Raw genomic sequence first — 16,483 nt, forward strand, 5'->3', positions numbered from 1 at the left:
TCTCACTTATTCAGAGAGCGACCCTGTCTGTTGTTTTGTGAGACTTGGTGTGAAGGGAGACACTGTAGGGCCCGTCCTCCTTCTCACGCCACCCAGGCCTCGCTCTAACGGCAAGACCAGGTCCCGGATGTCGGGCTGCTTTTCTTTCTCAACTCTAAGTCGTTAAGTGTGTCCTGTATGAAATTTTGGCTCTTTGCAGACGGTTTTCGTGTTGAGGTCTTGATGGTAAGCCTAGACCTCTCTGGGTATGAGGTGAAAGCTGTCCTGAAGAGTTTATTCTTCCCTCAGCCACTCAGAAAAGAGGGGGAGCCCGTTCTCAGGTTGGAAGTTGGGTTTCAGAGGTAACTTTTTACTGACCAGTATTTGTGTGTCATGAAATACTTCATAGCGGTTCCTGGTGATGGGTGTTGAAGGGCACCATCCCCAGAGAAGCCTTATTTCTATACCTATGGGTGGGACTGTGATGTAGCTTTCAAAGATTTCCAGGGCGTTTTGGTGTGTGCTCCCGTAGGTAAGAAATGCACCCGTGCTTCTGTGTAAGTGTTGTTTCTGGGCTACGATGTTCCATTGGCCAATTTGTCTATCTGTGCCTTTTCCACACATCTTAATTACTGAAGTTTTATACTAAAGTCTTGACGCTCGTCAGGAAAGTTTTCCCTTTCTCTGAAGGAAGGTTTTCCTTATCCCTGGGTCTTTGCATTTCTATGTCAATTTTAGAATTAGCTGGTCAATTTTCACCAAAAAACTGTTGAGATTTTTTGATTCTGTACGTAGATCAACTTGGAGACAACTGACAACGCTTTTGTGGTATTGAGTCTTCCGATCTGTAAATGTGATAGAATTTCTCCAGGTTGTCATTGTTTCACTTACATTATAAACTCCTCCACACAGATCTTATATTTTCCCACTATTTTTTAATGCCATGTGCAAAGTTATACAAAGGACTGAGTCACTCTCTGGGCTCTGTGCCCTGTACCATGGATCTACTGGTCTTCCTACACCAAACTACCTTGTTTGAATTCTGTAGCTTTAAAGTAATTGCTCAATAAGTCTATTTTACAGGGAAAGTTTTCCCCCACATCCAACGCGTGGGCTGAAGCTTGCCAACCCCGTGTTTAAATGATCATGGTGCATGTTTGGACATAGGGGGCCCTGGAATGAAGTTTCTCAAGCAGGCATTCAAAATAAACTTTTCAGCCAATAGATACCCGCAGAGTTTTAAAGTTCATTTAGATGTGGCACACCACTTTATTCAAAAGTATTTATTTCCACAAATTTTTATCCACAGCTGAATATTACAGTGACTAATACAAGCATCTTTCTATAAACAAAGGTGTAGTTTACAGATTTTTCAAAATGAAAAAATATTTTTATCAGTAGTATTTCCTCTTACAATGTTAGATTCACCCCGGGATTGGAGGTGAACCCTTTACAGAGAAGCAGTCTTTCATCTAAACATCAGTTGCTGGCAAAATGTTATATCCAAATCTGGGTTATTCTGATACAGTATCGTTTTAGAAAGTAGCTTAAATTCACTTCTGATTGCCTTTATTAGAATTAGAAATGGCTTTAGGAAAACCAATCTTTAGTATCTAATGACCTTTATAAGAAAAAAACCCAGTTCTATATTTGTCATTGGCATTAACCTCTAATTTTTCTACACCCCCTAATTCTCTAATTATGGCACCAACATGTACAAAAAAAGGAATTTTGGCTATTTGGCTCATGCAGCAAATTAACTGAGAAATTGACTGCAGAGAAATATTCTATGAGGATAAACTATGGGGTCCCGCCCCATGCTGTCACACTGTAGTAACCCTTTAGTCCCATAGGCAGGATAGAAGTGCTTCAATTCAGGGTATCCCTTGCTGCCTAGAATTAGGTCAAACGTATGAAAACAATTACATAGATGCAAAAGAAAGGGATTCTAATTTATTCACTATAATCTTAATGCATTAAACCTCTAAATAGTGGTGTATTGGTGGCAGCAGTATTAATTTTTTTCTAAGGGTTCCAAGTTCCTGGTTCGGTTTTGTTTTTATAAAAGCCTGAAAATTTCATGGTATAGGACAATCAAGGGAAGAAAGTCCTACTGAAAGGGGAAGAACAGTATTTTCCTTTGGGTCTACTCTGCTCTCCAGGTACCGTACACCTCACCGCAGCTATGACGATCCAGGGAGAACACACGGAGGAGATCTGTTGTCAGCTCTGATTATTAATAGGTACATCACGCACATTACTACCAGTAAGCAGAGAGGCTCCCTCTTATACCTAAAACACAAACTGTCTATAAATATTTGATTCTTGGGTAACCTTTAAAATGCTGTTTCAAGAGACCAATCAAAACTCCACCATGATGTCGAATGTTAACATTCTTCCCACGGCAACACTTATTCCAGAGAAATAATTGGCGACTCAGTTATCTTAGTAACTGCCGAAGGCACATGGTGAGAGGGGTGTCGACTAAATTTTAAACAGTAAAAAATAAAGACAGCTATCTAGTGCACAGTTCAAACCTTGATGTTGAATTAAGTTACATTAAGTCATTGATTTCATGAAGGTGGATGTTTAACTTTAAAAATGCGAAAAATAAAAATGCTAATAAGTGATTCAAGTTTCTCTGACGATGCTCCTTCCAGTCTCCAAGTGTTAAATAGGGCCGATCGAAACATTAACCGATCACTGTGTTTCTTTATTGTCAGTGCTCTATAAAAGACCATTTGTTTTTAAAGCATACATAAATTAAACATAGCTCCAGTGAAAGCTCTCTCTCTTCTGGAAAAGAACTTAATCTGCCATTTCTTGGACTAAGTAGAGGACTATTCATAATGCCCCACCCCCGCTCCCGCCCTGCATTTAATTGCCAAGCTTTTATTCAATGAGTCCTTGGCACCTAGTGATTACCCAGTGACAGCAGAGGTAGTGACCCACAGGGATAGAGAGGAGGAGGATGTACGACAGAATGTAAGGACAGTAAACCATTGCTTTTATGGAATCCCTGCCCTTCAAACTCCTTAACACACTCTAAACAAAGCCATTTGGGGCTACCTTGAAGATTAAGGACAGTCCTTACATGAGAGACTCCGTTTTAAACTAAAGTGCAGCAACAGGCAAATTATACTTAATAAACAACTTTAAAAGAGGTAGCCACAGACCTAGTAGGTTTAGACTGGCCTTCCAAAGTCTGTTGTGGGTGTCAGATGAACTTAAGTGTACTGGGCCGAGGGTCAGGCACGGCTCTGCAGATAGCCAAGAGGAGCCAGCATGTTTACTGCGGAGGGGTCATGCTGGAGACACGGATTTGGACAGGATGGTCAAGAGTCTTCGCCCAGGTGCTGGGCCTTGTCCTACCCCAGCAGCCGCAAGAATGGCAGAGAAAGTGGAGGCGAAAGGGCACAGTATACAGGACCCTTCAGGGCTTGGAGTGTGTGATGTTTCTGGCAGCCTTCCTAGTTGCCTGGCTGAGTAACAGGGTGTGTGTGTGTTGGGGGGGGGGGGGGGGGATGTTCTACCTGCGGTTCACGGAGAAGTCTTATCTTCTCAGCGTAATAGGCTCTCCTTGGTTTTGCAGAACAGATGGTGTTTGGTCATGGGAACAGCATACTGTTAATCTACTAGAAATATGGAAAAAAATCATTAAAAAAAGTGGGCGTGGAGAACTATGCAGGGTTTTCTAACCAATGCCTCCTTTGAAGAGGCAAGGGAAAAACCGATAAAAGCAACAAACAAAATCTGTACTATTTCACTGAATATTCTTTAATCCTTTTTTTCAAAGCAGAGATATTTCTGATGTTTATGTGTTAATTTAAAAAAAATATTGAAAATAACCTGAAAAGGGGACATAGGTTATTCTCACTCTTTAAAAAGAACACACACACACACACAAACCCAAAGAACTTGGGTAATAATAATCCCTGATTTTAAAAAGGTTTTTTTAAAAAGGTTTTTTCAAATAATCCAGTTTTCAAGATGAAGTTTTTTTCCTTTACTATTTTGACCATCTGGAATTACAGTGAATTATATGATGCTCTTATTGGAAGTTTTATGGCATCAAGGGCATTGCAGGCTTTCATATGAACTTGTTTGGTTTTTAATCTGTAAATAAAACTTGGTTTTCTTTTCTAATATTTAGCTTATGCACATTTTCATTGGACTAGCATTAGAAGCAAAGAATATCTTTCCATCTTGCTCACATTTTAAGTTTGAGACCATAGCATTTGAAAAACAATTTTTTTTTTTTTAACATTTATTCATTTTTGAAAGTGTGTGAGTAGGGGAGGGGCAGAGAGGGAGACACAGAATCCGAAGCAGGCTCCAGGCTCTGCGCTGTCAGCACAGGGCCTGATGCAGGGCTTGAACTCACAAACTGCGAGATCATAACCTGAGCAGAAGTTGGATGCTCAACCAAATGAGCCACCCAGGTGCCCCCTTGGGACCACAGCATTTTTAGCATTATTCCTTCATAAACCCAAGACTATGCAAAAAGGGTTTAAGCACATTAGGGACTGAGTCTTATAATTTTGCTTTCCCAGTACTCGGAATGTTTCATTGGGAGGTCAGTTACACCACCGTCTCTGCATCACCAGGCATTCAAAATATTTTTGACAAACTTCTCACAAGGCCCCTGTATTTTTGTTCTCAGAACATCTCCCCACAAACTCATCTGCAGCTGTGGTTTGTTGACCTGGAAAAATGTTATCCAGTATGCAACAGTATCAGGGTTATTAGTACCGTTATTTGTTAAAAGTCCTCTGAAGGCAATTTATGTGATTTACATATTTTTAATATTCTTTTACTTTGGGCATTCTCCAGTTATATGGAAAGATCAAAACTAGGCAGTTTCCATTTTACAGATTGGCACCTTTTATATGGCCATGGGGACTGCTTGGTGGCTGTAGATTATTATAATATGAACTCATTTAGACTGAAATCATATACTTAAAAAAACTGTCCATATTTCAAGTGTTTTATTCTGAGTAGTAGGTACAAAAAATAATGACAGATGTGTCTTATTTCGTATAGTTCAGCACTCTGTGCAGGTTCTCAGTCTCTGATGTGATCCACTTTTAAAGATTTAATAGATCCTTGAATTCACTTTACAGTATAGATTTCCTTCTTGCTCTCATTGGAAATGGAGCCAAAGGTGGGAAGGTGCCTTGTCAGACCTCATTGAGGAACTCCAGATTGAGATATGCTGGGATGTGGATGGAGTCCATGGTCAGAGAGGATGGGTTAAATGGAAACAACACCGGAAACATGTGCTTGAAGTCTAACAGCAGTTGCTGAGGGTCATTCCGCTCTTGTAGTTGTGCCTGTGGGGAAGAGTGAGACCATGTAAAATACTTAAAACACCTAAAGATAGCCAGTTTAGGTGAACTCACAAAAGTGAATTAGCATGTATCATGGAAATATTTAACACAATTAGGTTGGGCTTTGGGAAAACGTGGCCTCCCTGTCCCTGGGGTTATTTGGCAGGAGAGGAGCCCTGTTGTAGGCCTGTTGGAGATGACTTTAAGCTCTCCCCTAATGCTAGAATAGAAAAACTACATTTCAGGTGCAAATCATGTGGACAGGTACTGTAGTGAAGTGGTTAAGACTGTGGGCTCTGGAAACAGACAGCCTGAGCTCTGATCTGGTACCACCCTGGGCAAATTTCTGAACCTGTCTACACCTTAGTTTTCTCATCTGTAAACTGGAATGGGGAGAGTGACAGCATATAAAATGGCAGAGTGGGAAGCACTGGGGCTCAGTCCCTCCATTGAAGCAACCATTGAGCTGGAGAAAGCAATTGCTATCAACTCTCTTGGAACTCTGGAAACTGACTGGACACTTACAACGAGCAGGAGTATGCCTGATGAAGGGGGAGGCTGCTTATGTTCACTAAGAGAGCAGTATGTATGAACCAGCCACTATTCCCCAGTCTCCAGCCCCTTGCAGCTGTTGGGGGAGAAGCCCACACTCCTGGAGAAGCTGGCCAGTGTGGCAGGGCAGGCAGTGGAAGCTTGTCCTCCAAAAATTTGGGGTTGTGCACTTGTTGGTCTGGCATTCCCTGATGGACTGGCACAGATGCCTGCCTTGATTTTGGCTTCTTTTGGGATACGGTGGCTTCCCCCAGTGGCATCAATTGGAAGATTTAAGCCTCTTTCCTTTCCCTATTTGCAGCCAGACATTTTAGGAAAAGTATAATGACTGAAAGGAAACTTTTCAGTTTACTAAAGGGGTTCAACAGCAGACTTGGGCAGGCAGAAGAAATGATCAGTGAACTTGCAGATAAGGCAACTGAAACTATCCAGATGGAGGAACACATAGAAAAAAGATGAATAAAAGCGAACAGAACCTGAGGGACCCATGGGACACCATAAAGCATACAACATATATGTCACAATAGTCCAGAAAGAGAAAAGAGAAAGGGGAAGAAAATATCTGAAGAAATAATGGTCAAAAATGTCCCAAATCTGATGAAAGACACCCCTCTCTCCCCCCTCCAAGAAACTCAACAAACTCCAAGCAAGATTTAAAAAAAAAAAAAAAGACCCAAGTGAGATCAAAAAGATTCACACTGAGACACATTAGAGTCAAATTATCAAAGCCCAACAACAAGGAGGGAATCTTGAAAGCAGCAGGAGAGAAAGGACTCCTGCATACAACAAGGTGTCCTCAAGGAAGATTATGAATGGATTTCTCATCAGAAACCATGGAGGTCAGAAGGGAGTCCTGAAAGAAACTGTTAACCAAAAACTCTACATCCAAAACCATCCCTCAACAATGAAGGGGAAATGGAGTCCTTTCCAGATAAACAAAAGCAGAAGAAACAAAAGAAAGTCCTACAGGCTGAAATAAAAGGTCACTGGACAGTAACTCAAAGCCACAGGAGAAATAAAGAACATAGGTAAATGTAAAAGCCAGCAGCGGACTTTTGGTTTGTAATTCCTTTTTCCTATACAGTTTATACAGATACAGAAAACAATGATAAATTTCTGTCAATGGGAACATATGTGGAACACACGTGGCCTGTGACAATAACAAAATAATGACAGAAGGACAGAGATGGGTAGCAGTGGAACTCGCGTACTCCTGAAACTGAGTTGGTATTATTTAAATTAGGTTGTTGTGGGGCACCTGGGTGGCTCAGTCGGTTGGGTGTCCGACTTCAGCCCAGGTAATGATCTCGCGGTCTGTGAGTTCAAGCCCCGCGTCAGGGTCTGGGCTCACAGCTCAGAGCCTGGAGCCTGCTTCCGATTCTGTGTCTCCCTCTCTCTCTGCCCCTCCCCTGTTCATGCTCTGTCTCTGTCTCAAAAATAAATAAACTTAAATTAGGTTGTTGAGAGTTTCAGATGTTAACTGTGATCAACAAGGTGACTACTAATAACTAAAAAAATATATATACAGAAAATGAAAGCAGGGAATCAAAATGGTATACTACGAAAACCACACACACACACACACACACACACACACAGGCAGTCACGAGGAACATAAAATCTAGGCAGGCACACAGAATACCAGTAGCTGCATGTCAGATGTGATTACTGATAGAGCGCACATCGTGTTTAGTACATAGGATGGTGTCTGGCACTAGGTGAGTCCCGTGTTTGCTCTGATCTTTACATGTTCCTTTGTACCTTCTGCCTGTGCACATCCCATCAACCTCTGAACCGTGAACCCAGGTGCAACTGTACTTTTATAAACGCTGCTGAGACTGGTTCACTGAGTGCTTCCAAGAGGAAAATCAACACAGCCTGAATCTGTAAAAACACAGGTCGTCTCCTACGAGCTTCAACTGTGAAAGCTTCCCCCACCCCCCCACCCCCTTGTTAGGAAGCCACACCCATTGCCTCAGGTAGTGACAACACTTTGACATGTTGTAACTTTCTACAGGTTTCATTATTTCCCCGTTTTGGAGAAGGCTGAGGATGCTGATGTGCTAAACTCCCCCCGCATTCATTAGCACATCACATCTGACTAATGTTCCTAGCACCTCCGGTTTTCTAAAGCCTTCAAGCAGGGCTGAGGTCAGTAATAACGCAGTTTTTGAAAAGTGTTGGGAAACAGGTTTCTAGAACAAAATCAGTGTGGGCATAGGATTGAGAGGGGATTCTATGGTGGCTGTGGAGCACATAAAGGTGTACCTACATGGACAATGAATGGAAAATGCTTTCAATTTCCAGCTGTCGATTTAATTTTTTTAATGTTTATTCATTTTTGAGAGGTGGGGGGAGGGAGGCAAGGGCAGAGAGAGAGAGGGGGAGACAAAATCCGAAGCTGGCTCCAGGCTCCGAGTTGTCAGAGTAGAGCCCGACACGGGGCTTGAACCCATGAACTGTGAGATCATGACCTGAACCGAAGTTCGACGGTTACCTGAGCCACCCAGACACCCCCAAAACCGAAAATTTTTGATAGTATTGCCAGCTACTGAAATTGGTAGCTGAAGAAGACTCAGAACCTGACTTGGATCTTCAGAGGCCATCTGCTCAACGTCTGCTGCCTTTTGTCTGTGCCCTCAGTTCAAAGCCAAAGTCTGACATGGCAGTATTCTTTGACCTTTGGCCTGGCTACTCTCCTAAACAGTGCCTCTGTCAACAAGCAGTTCCAGCTCTCCCTCTGATGTGTGTGTCTTAGATATTTAAAGCCAAATAAGACTTCCTAAACTCATACTTTGGTTCGTGTAAATTATCATTGCCCCATAAAAATCAGCGCTGAGTCAGACAGCCCAGTAGCTTCTCTTCTGTCATCAAACTCTTCCTCTAATTTCAGTAGCTAACTACAGCTGTGTCCTAACTGGATCTTTCCACATCAGTGTCCCTGCCTCTTGAAATAGCCGTGTAGGTCAAACCTGTCTGCTTTTCCCTGTGGTCTGCCTGTCACTACATTTTCTCTCCTGCCCTTGGAAGAACAACCTTCTATCTGACTTGGCTTCCCGCCCTTGACCTGCAGGCGTCTGTTCTCTACTTATACACAATGCTGGAGTTTGTTTATTTGCCATTGCTGACTTTCTCTATCCCTGGATCTCTACAATGAAATGCTGTAAGGTGCTCTGAATAGAACCCCAAGTATACGTCAAAGGGAATAGCTTCTTATACCCCATGTCTTCTCAAGGTTCTTCAGTGTCTTTGATAAACCCCGATTTTAATCCCCCTTTTCTGACTCCTCTGATCATTTGCCTCCATTTCTTTTTATCTGTGTTTCATATGTTGGTGTCACTTCACTAGCTAAAGAGGTTTAGAGGCGTGAGAAAGTATTGTATCTCCTCAAGATGTTCCCCATTTATAACAACAGGAGAAACTATCACTGTTTTTGAGTCATCTGGATGTGATTCATTATGCAGATGCTATCAGCCACAGTCACACATAAAAATTAAGCATTCAGCTCAAATCCTCTATGGCTCAGCTTTAGGAAGCTCATTGTTAAGTAAAAAAAAAAAAAAAAAAAAAAAATCCCATAATCTCAAGACAGATTTAAATAATCATTTCCCTAATATATTTTCTCTCAAGCGTATTCCCAAGGGCAAATATTATAAGTCTTAGAGACAAGACTAGAGAGCTCAAATTGTTTTCTTAAAAAATATTTCTTAGTTCGGTTCATGGGTGGGGCAGATCTTCTGCTTACTTTGTTAATTCTATTTGGTGCTATAGTTCAGTGAAGTGATAGTGGCAAACAATACTTAGACTAGGTCTAAAATCTGAGCAGAGAAGACAAAAGTTCAGTCTTGTGTGTGTGTGTATATCATATATATATATAAAGTTATTTATAGGTGATATGGTTAGTGTTTACCTAAAGGGAAAGCCTAAGAATGTAAGGTTCTTTGGCATAGAATATAACCAAAAATTTATTAATAAAGAGAAGCAAGGCTAAAACCTAAACTTGGATTTCCTTTAGTAGGTTTAGACCAAGATTTTTATAAAATTGATGAAGATTTTTAAAACTCACCTGGATTGTTCGTATAAAGGCCACGGTTACCCGTTCTTCAAATTCATTCAGGGGAGTATAAAGGTTTAAAATTTTGACAATCTGTTGGAATTAAAACAAAAGCTTAGCACAGAGCTAGAGGAACAGAAGATAAATTTTTAATTTCAGAGAATATCGGACATCGGTACAAGAGCACAATCCCCTTTAGACAGGACCCACAACTCGGAGCTGGAGCGACACCTGGGAGTCTTACACTTAATAAGCTACAGTCCATAGGTTTTGTTTGGTAGATCTGAACCCTCTTACTGGATTCCTGCCTCCTATATCCCCACCCGCCCCTCTAGTTCCTGCTTGTGAGATAAGGATTCTAGGAAAAGGTTGCCTGAAATCCTCAGTTGTTTTGGGGTGCCTGCGTGGCTTGGTCGGTTAAGCATCCGACTTCGGCTCAGGTCATGATCTCACGGCCCGTGAGTTCGAGCCCCGTGTCGGACTCTGTGCTGACAGCTCAGAGCCTGGAGCCTGTTTCAGATTCTGTGTCTCCCTCTCTCTCTGCTCCTCCCCTGTTCATGCTCTGTCTCTGTCTCAAAAATAAATAAACGTTAAAAAAAATTAAAAAAAAAAAATCCTCAGTTTTTTTTTTTAAATCCACTGAAGCTCACTTTCCAGGTGAACCCCAGATTTTTAAAAAATGTTTTTATTGTTAAAGAGAGAAAGAGAATGCACACACATGGGGCAGGGGCAGAGAGAAGGGGAGACAGAGGATCTGAAGCAAGCTCCACACTCAACAGCAGAGAGTCTGATGCTGGGCTCAAGCTCATGAACTGTGAGATCATGACCTGAGTCAAAGTCGGATGCTTAACTGAGTGAGCCACCCAGGTGCCCCTGAAATCCTCAGCCTCTTATCTAGTAGTCATTTAAACATTTCTTTTAAAGAATACTGGACATCTTACCTTATATAAGGGGTGTGTGTGTGTGTGTGTATATATATATATATATATATATACACACACACACACACATATATACATATATATACACATATATACATATATATGTATACACATATATACATACACACACACACGTGTGTGTGTGTATATATATGTATATATGTGTATATATATATATATATATATATATAGGGTATCTACCTCTCACTACCCCCAAAATCACTTACAACGGAACAGATTTTTTTCCTATTTAACAGGGGATAATCTCCTGTCTGCCTACCAATTGTCTAGTGGAAGTAGCCTGCCCAAATGCAAAGCAATGCCAGTTGAATTCTAGAAGTAAACTTCTGAAAGCAAAATATTTTTAAAAGGGGGATAAAGTTTGAAAACTCTCAGTACATTTATGCCAGAAGCATTTTTCTTAAGAGTCTGGCATTTCATCTTTTTAGCAGTTAATGGGGGAGATGAAGAAAGGTGTACTTACTTTACAACACAGTTTGGATTTTGTTCTTTAGGTGTTGGATAGGGAGAAGAAGGTGCATGATTTAGCTCAGAAAGTCTGATTTCCTTGTGCTGATCTCGTTTTGTGAGGCCACCATGTGTGGACAAATTTCCAAATGGGCACACCATGATGGAGGACGAGACACCATGTATGTGGTCCGGATTTATCTTTTGATAGACTGGCAATAGCTCTGCAAAGGAGTCCTGATACAAATATGACTTGGCCGGGGTAGGGCAGGGAGGAAAGGCACATTCAAATGTCTCTAGGTTCCTAATGACTACTTAAAATCATGCTAATGGATTCTAAGTGGAAACATGACCATAATGAAAGTAGAGTTGTAAAGAAAATGATTTAATGCCTGATGCTGCCCATTTCTGAACAAAAGTTAAAATTTCTAGTGAGAAACATTCCAGAATAGTGTTTTAAAAATGTTTTTACCTTAAAAAATGAACCAAATTAAAAAAAAATAGGGACTCCTGGATAGCTCAGTCGATTAAGCATCTAACTCTGGATTTTGGCTCAGGTCATGGTTTCATGCTTGTGAGATTGAGACCCCTGGGAGACCCTCCACCCAGTGTGGAGCCTGCTTAAGATTCTTTCTCCCTCTCCCCCTCCCTGGCTTGTGTGTGTGTGTGTGCGTGTGTGTGTGTGTGTGTGTGAGCACTTTCACACACACACAAAACAAACAAAAAGCCAAAAAATAACAACCAAAAAATGTTTTCACCCAAGCTTACTGTTTTGTGGGCTTACACTATCTTATCTTTCTAAGTGACCACGAGGGACTAGAAAGTTACTGGGGGAACGGTGGCATCTTGTTTCAAAGACCCAGGTGGTCTTTACTTCATCCAGGAAATCCCATCCACTGCACAAATAACGCACTGTCCAGAACGGACTTGGAAGGGAAGGTCGAGCACCAGAGCTGGCGGGGTAGCCACGGTCATACCTGCTGGGTGCTGAGGGAGGTGCACAGCGAGCAGATGGCCTCTGCGTCCTCAGGGGTTTTCTTCTTTAACTGTAGGAGCTGGGCTGCTTGGATCAGAGGTTCCATGGTCTGGACTGCTCCGCTCTGGTGAAGGTTTCTTCCCCGAAGCCACTCTTCAAGTTGACTTATATTGTACCTTAGATACAAGGCAAAGTGAGCTGTGTTAAGCCAGTCTTCCTAACTCACTGGGGCGAGCACACCTGTTGTGTTCATTGTGTAGCCTAGTTGCCAATAGTGTGATCATTCTCTTCACCTTCATTAGCTCACATAGTCAAAAGCCTGAAAAGCACCTGGCGCTCAGTAACATTTTGCTGAATGAATAAATGAATGAACGGGTGCTTAAAAATCAAGCAAAAATGAGGTCCCTGAAATGTCTGTATAAGTTAATGGGTAAAATGAAACATCATATAGATTGAATTAAAATAAATGGTACCTAACATTCACAAACATATTTATGCTTCTGTGTGAGCCTTTGTGTCTCAACTCATTGATTTTTCCCTCTGACGTATCCACGTTGCCTTTATAATCTTTAGAGTATATAAATGCCTTTCAAGCATTTAACTCATTTGTTTACCAGGTCACCAACTCCGTGTTGTTGAATTCCACCAACAGATGACAGGTGATGGAATTGAGTCACATACTGACCGTCACCAGTTAGATTTGGATTCCACTTTCAGAGACAAAGGCCTTGTGCTCGACTCCAGCCGGTGCATGCGGGCCCCTCCAACAGTGTGGCGAGGGCGAGGCACCGTTCTCCTACCTGAGCTGCATGCCTGTGCTCCAAGAGCAGACGTCCTTCCGCAGGAGCAGGTTGTTGAGAGTCACAGCGTTGATCATGTAGAAGAGCTGCTTGAACACCTGCAGGATGATCTCCGGGTCCAGGCCCTGGTCACACATGACTGTGTGAAAGGAATTCATCTGGCGGATGACGGCTTCCAGGCAGTAGGAGTTGTCCCCGTCCACCATGCTGGAGGAGCGCTTGCGGTAGCCTGTTGGCTTCACACCGGATAGACCCTGAATGCTCTCATTTTCCAACATGGCAGAAACTGAAAGAAAAGCAGGATGAGAGAAGCTTGCAGGTTTCCCAGAGATGACCCATTTGCAGACCACTCAGATCATACAGTACTTTGGGCTTCGGCAATGCCACCGTCTACCGGCACACGATATCGACGTGCTCGGAAACTGAAAGCATTTAGCAACTGAATTTCTAATGTGTTGGTCTCTATGTGGAATAAAATTTCCACAGAGAAATCTTGGATCAAATCCGTGGACCAAATTTTCACTTTAGCTTGTCGGTGATGGGACAAAGATAATGGGCATGTAGCTACTCAGTTCTGTACTGGCTTCTGTGAGGGGTCCAAATGAGAATTGGGCAACTTGGGTGTAGTCCTGGTCCACCCACTGACTTGGCCCTAGGCCCTGAGATCGTCCTGATGTTCAAACAACTCTTTGATATGAGCCACTGACCATATAAATCTTAGGTTAGCTGGTCTGTCATACTGCACAACGTTGAACTATGTGCCAGCGCTTTATGCTCGGTCATTTCTATCTTCCAACAACCCATTTCCTGATCAGGAAATCGAAGCCTAAGGAAGTTAAATTACTTGCCCAAGGTCACAATGCTAGGAGTTGGCAGGGCCAGGATTTGAACCCAGGTACGGCCAACTCCAGAACTGGTGCTATTAACCATCCTGTTATTTTGAGTCGTGAAGTATTCCCAGTTCTCCCTAAGCCTGTTACCTCTAAAAGGGATAAGGATATGGAATGAAACACATCCTAGAAGACGAATTTCTGGATGGCATGAAGGACTCTGTCCTACTTGGAATTCACCTACAACCTATTTGTGTTTTAAGGACCTGGGGGAAAGCTTTACAGCATAGGTCCAAGGGACAATTTCCTCCCTGGCCTTTATGGAACACACAGAGTGATGCGTGCACATGTCATTTTTCTCGTAACTTATAAAAGTATGGCTCTTATTTTTTCAATCTGATTTCATGTGAAGCGTCCAGCACACTGTTTTGGACAGTGTTCAACATTTATTGCACCAATGCTTACTACCGTGTTCTCTCGCATGTGCTTGCTTTTTGTCCCACAAATAAAGTATACATGTGGGCATGAGGCATATATTTTTTCACCATATACGCATTTATTTATACCTTTTGAATTTATATTTATCACCTATGGAAGATTTCATAGCTCCGAGCACACAGCAAACACACACCACCTTGCTGCCTTCGTCAGGAAGGTCCTCGTTTCCTGGAAGCCATGCCTAAGATATCTGCTTCCCTCAAAGCAGGCACGTTCCCCATCATTTCGGACCCCACGATGAGTGCTGGAGATCGCTTGCTGCCACCTTACCTATCATAGGCTGCAACACACCCTCGGCAATTTTTATGAGTTGCTGGTAGATTTGAATGGAAAGGTCACTCAGCACCTGGCGGTATTCAGTGAGGTCAAAGTTCTTAAGACAGTGCTCATTCTGCTTGGCAGTATTCTGAGTCATGAAGCCCTGCAGAGAGACAGAGGGGGTACTTTACAGAGGGGCTCAGTGGTCTGCTAGGCTCAGCAGGACTTCTGGGCCTCAGGTGACTTTCATAATACCTTATTTGTGGGGCCTTATCAGGCTCTACTAATAGGAGATTCCACAAGAACCTGTCAAGCTTCTTGAGGCCTCAGTCATGACCCTTGAATTTGAAGGCAGAGCAAAAACTCAGCATGATAGATAAGTCGGAGTTGCTTAATTTAAAAAGCCTAAATCATTTCGTCCACCCACTGGGGTGGTAATTTCCCTACGGCAGCAAACCCAGGTTGGTAGCAGGTTTATTTTTTATTTTTTTTTCAATATATGAAATTTATTGTCAAATTGGTTTCCATACAACCCCCAGTGCTCATCCCAACAGGTGCCCTCCTCAATACCCATCACCCACTTTCCCCTCCTTCCCACCCCCCATCAACCCTCAGTTTGTTCTCAGTTTTTAAGAGTCTCTTATGCTTTGGCTCTCTCCCACTCTAACTTTTTTTTTTTTTTTCCTTCCCCTCCCCCATGGGTTTAAGTTTCTCAGGATCCACCTAAGAGTGAAAACATATGGTATCTGTCTTTCTCTGTATGGCTTATTTCACTTAGCATCACACTCTCCAGTTCCATCCATGTTGCTACAAAGGGCCATATTTCATTCTTTCTCATTGCCACGTAGTACTCCATTGGGTATATAAGGTTGGTAGCAGGTTTAGGCAAAGAGGGACACTTGCTGTTGGATTCTCTGTCCAATTTCCTTCCTAATATGCCAGGTTACTTTAAAATGTGGAATACGTGCCCACTAAATGAGTGCGACCCTGGGTCAGATGGTTTTGATAATGAGAAGTTTTACATGGATTCTATTGTTGGGTGTCAGAATTAATAAACCAAAATGATTTCACAGCTACAGCACCAGTCCTCTTGGCTTTCTATGCTAACAAGATGAAATAATATTAAATTGAAAGATTTGCTAATATTGAAAGGATTCATGTGACCAATGTCCCTTTGTATGCAGGCCAAGGTAAACCAACTGTAGCCCAAATAGATTATTTTCAAAAGAGTGACCACCCTCAGCAAAGCCTCTCATAGTAGGTCACATTACAAAGCAATTGTCTTTAATGTTTCTTTTTGAGAGAGCCTGAGCAGGGGAGGGGGAGAGAGAGACACAGAATCCAAAGAAGGCTCCAGGCTCTGAGCTGTCAGCACAGAGCCCGACGTGGGGCTTGAACTCAAACCATGAGATCATGACCTGAGCCAAAATCAGATGCTTAACCGACTGAGCCACCCAGGTGCCCCACAAAGCAATTTTTAATAAAAAATAAAAAGCAGGTGAAATAGCTAAGATATATATTTTTCTCCCTCTTTATTTAGGCTACACAGACCTGGTTATATTGTGCTTCAAGTCTTATGCTTCTCATTGTGTTATTCTCAATATAAGCAAAAGAGGAAGAGGAGAAAGGAAAGTCAAGGCAACCTCCAGGGGTCTGGGAGTGGTGTCCGAGATGAGTTGGGATTCTTACTGGAGAAACCAAAGTGAAGACATGATGTTACAAAGTCACTGGGCTGAATGCAGAGTAGGGTACAGTTCTTTCGGACACCAGTGTTGGGAACAGTGAGCTCTAGATGAA

General features: G+C 42.3%; 1 protein-coding gene across 3 annotated transcripts in view; it reads right to left on the reverse strand.

Moving 5' to 3' along the window:
- Positions 1-4,950: 4,950 nt before the first annotated feature.
- Positions 4,951-16,483, reverse strand: part of MYO5B (myosin VB) — a 343,332-nt gene continuing 331,799 nt past the window's right edge. For all 3 annotated transcript variants that reach the window (XM_078435245.2, XM_078435247.2, XM_078435246.2), the window contains 5 exons: positions 14,699-14,849; positions 13,101-13,386; positions 12,302-12,476; positions 9,928-10,008; positions 4,951-5,312 (listed from right to left, as the gene is read on the reverse strand). In XM_078435245.2, the coding sequence (XP_078291371.2) occupies positions 5,160-5,312; positions 9,928-10,008; positions 12,302-12,476; positions 13,101-13,386; positions 14,699-14,849 (846 nt within the window). In that variant the 3' untranslated portion in view covers positions 4,951-5,159. The remainder of the gene's footprint in view (positions 5,313-9,927; positions 10,009-12,301; positions 12,477-13,100; positions 13,387-14,698; positions 14,850-16,483) is intronic.

Source organism: Panthera onca, chromosome D3 (assembly GCF_046562875.1).
Source record: "Panthera onca isolate mPanOnc1 chromosome D3, mPanOnc1 haplotype 2, whole genome shotgun sequence".
NCBI lineage: Eukaryota > Metazoa > Chordata > Mammalia > Carnivora > Felidae > Panthera > Panthera onca.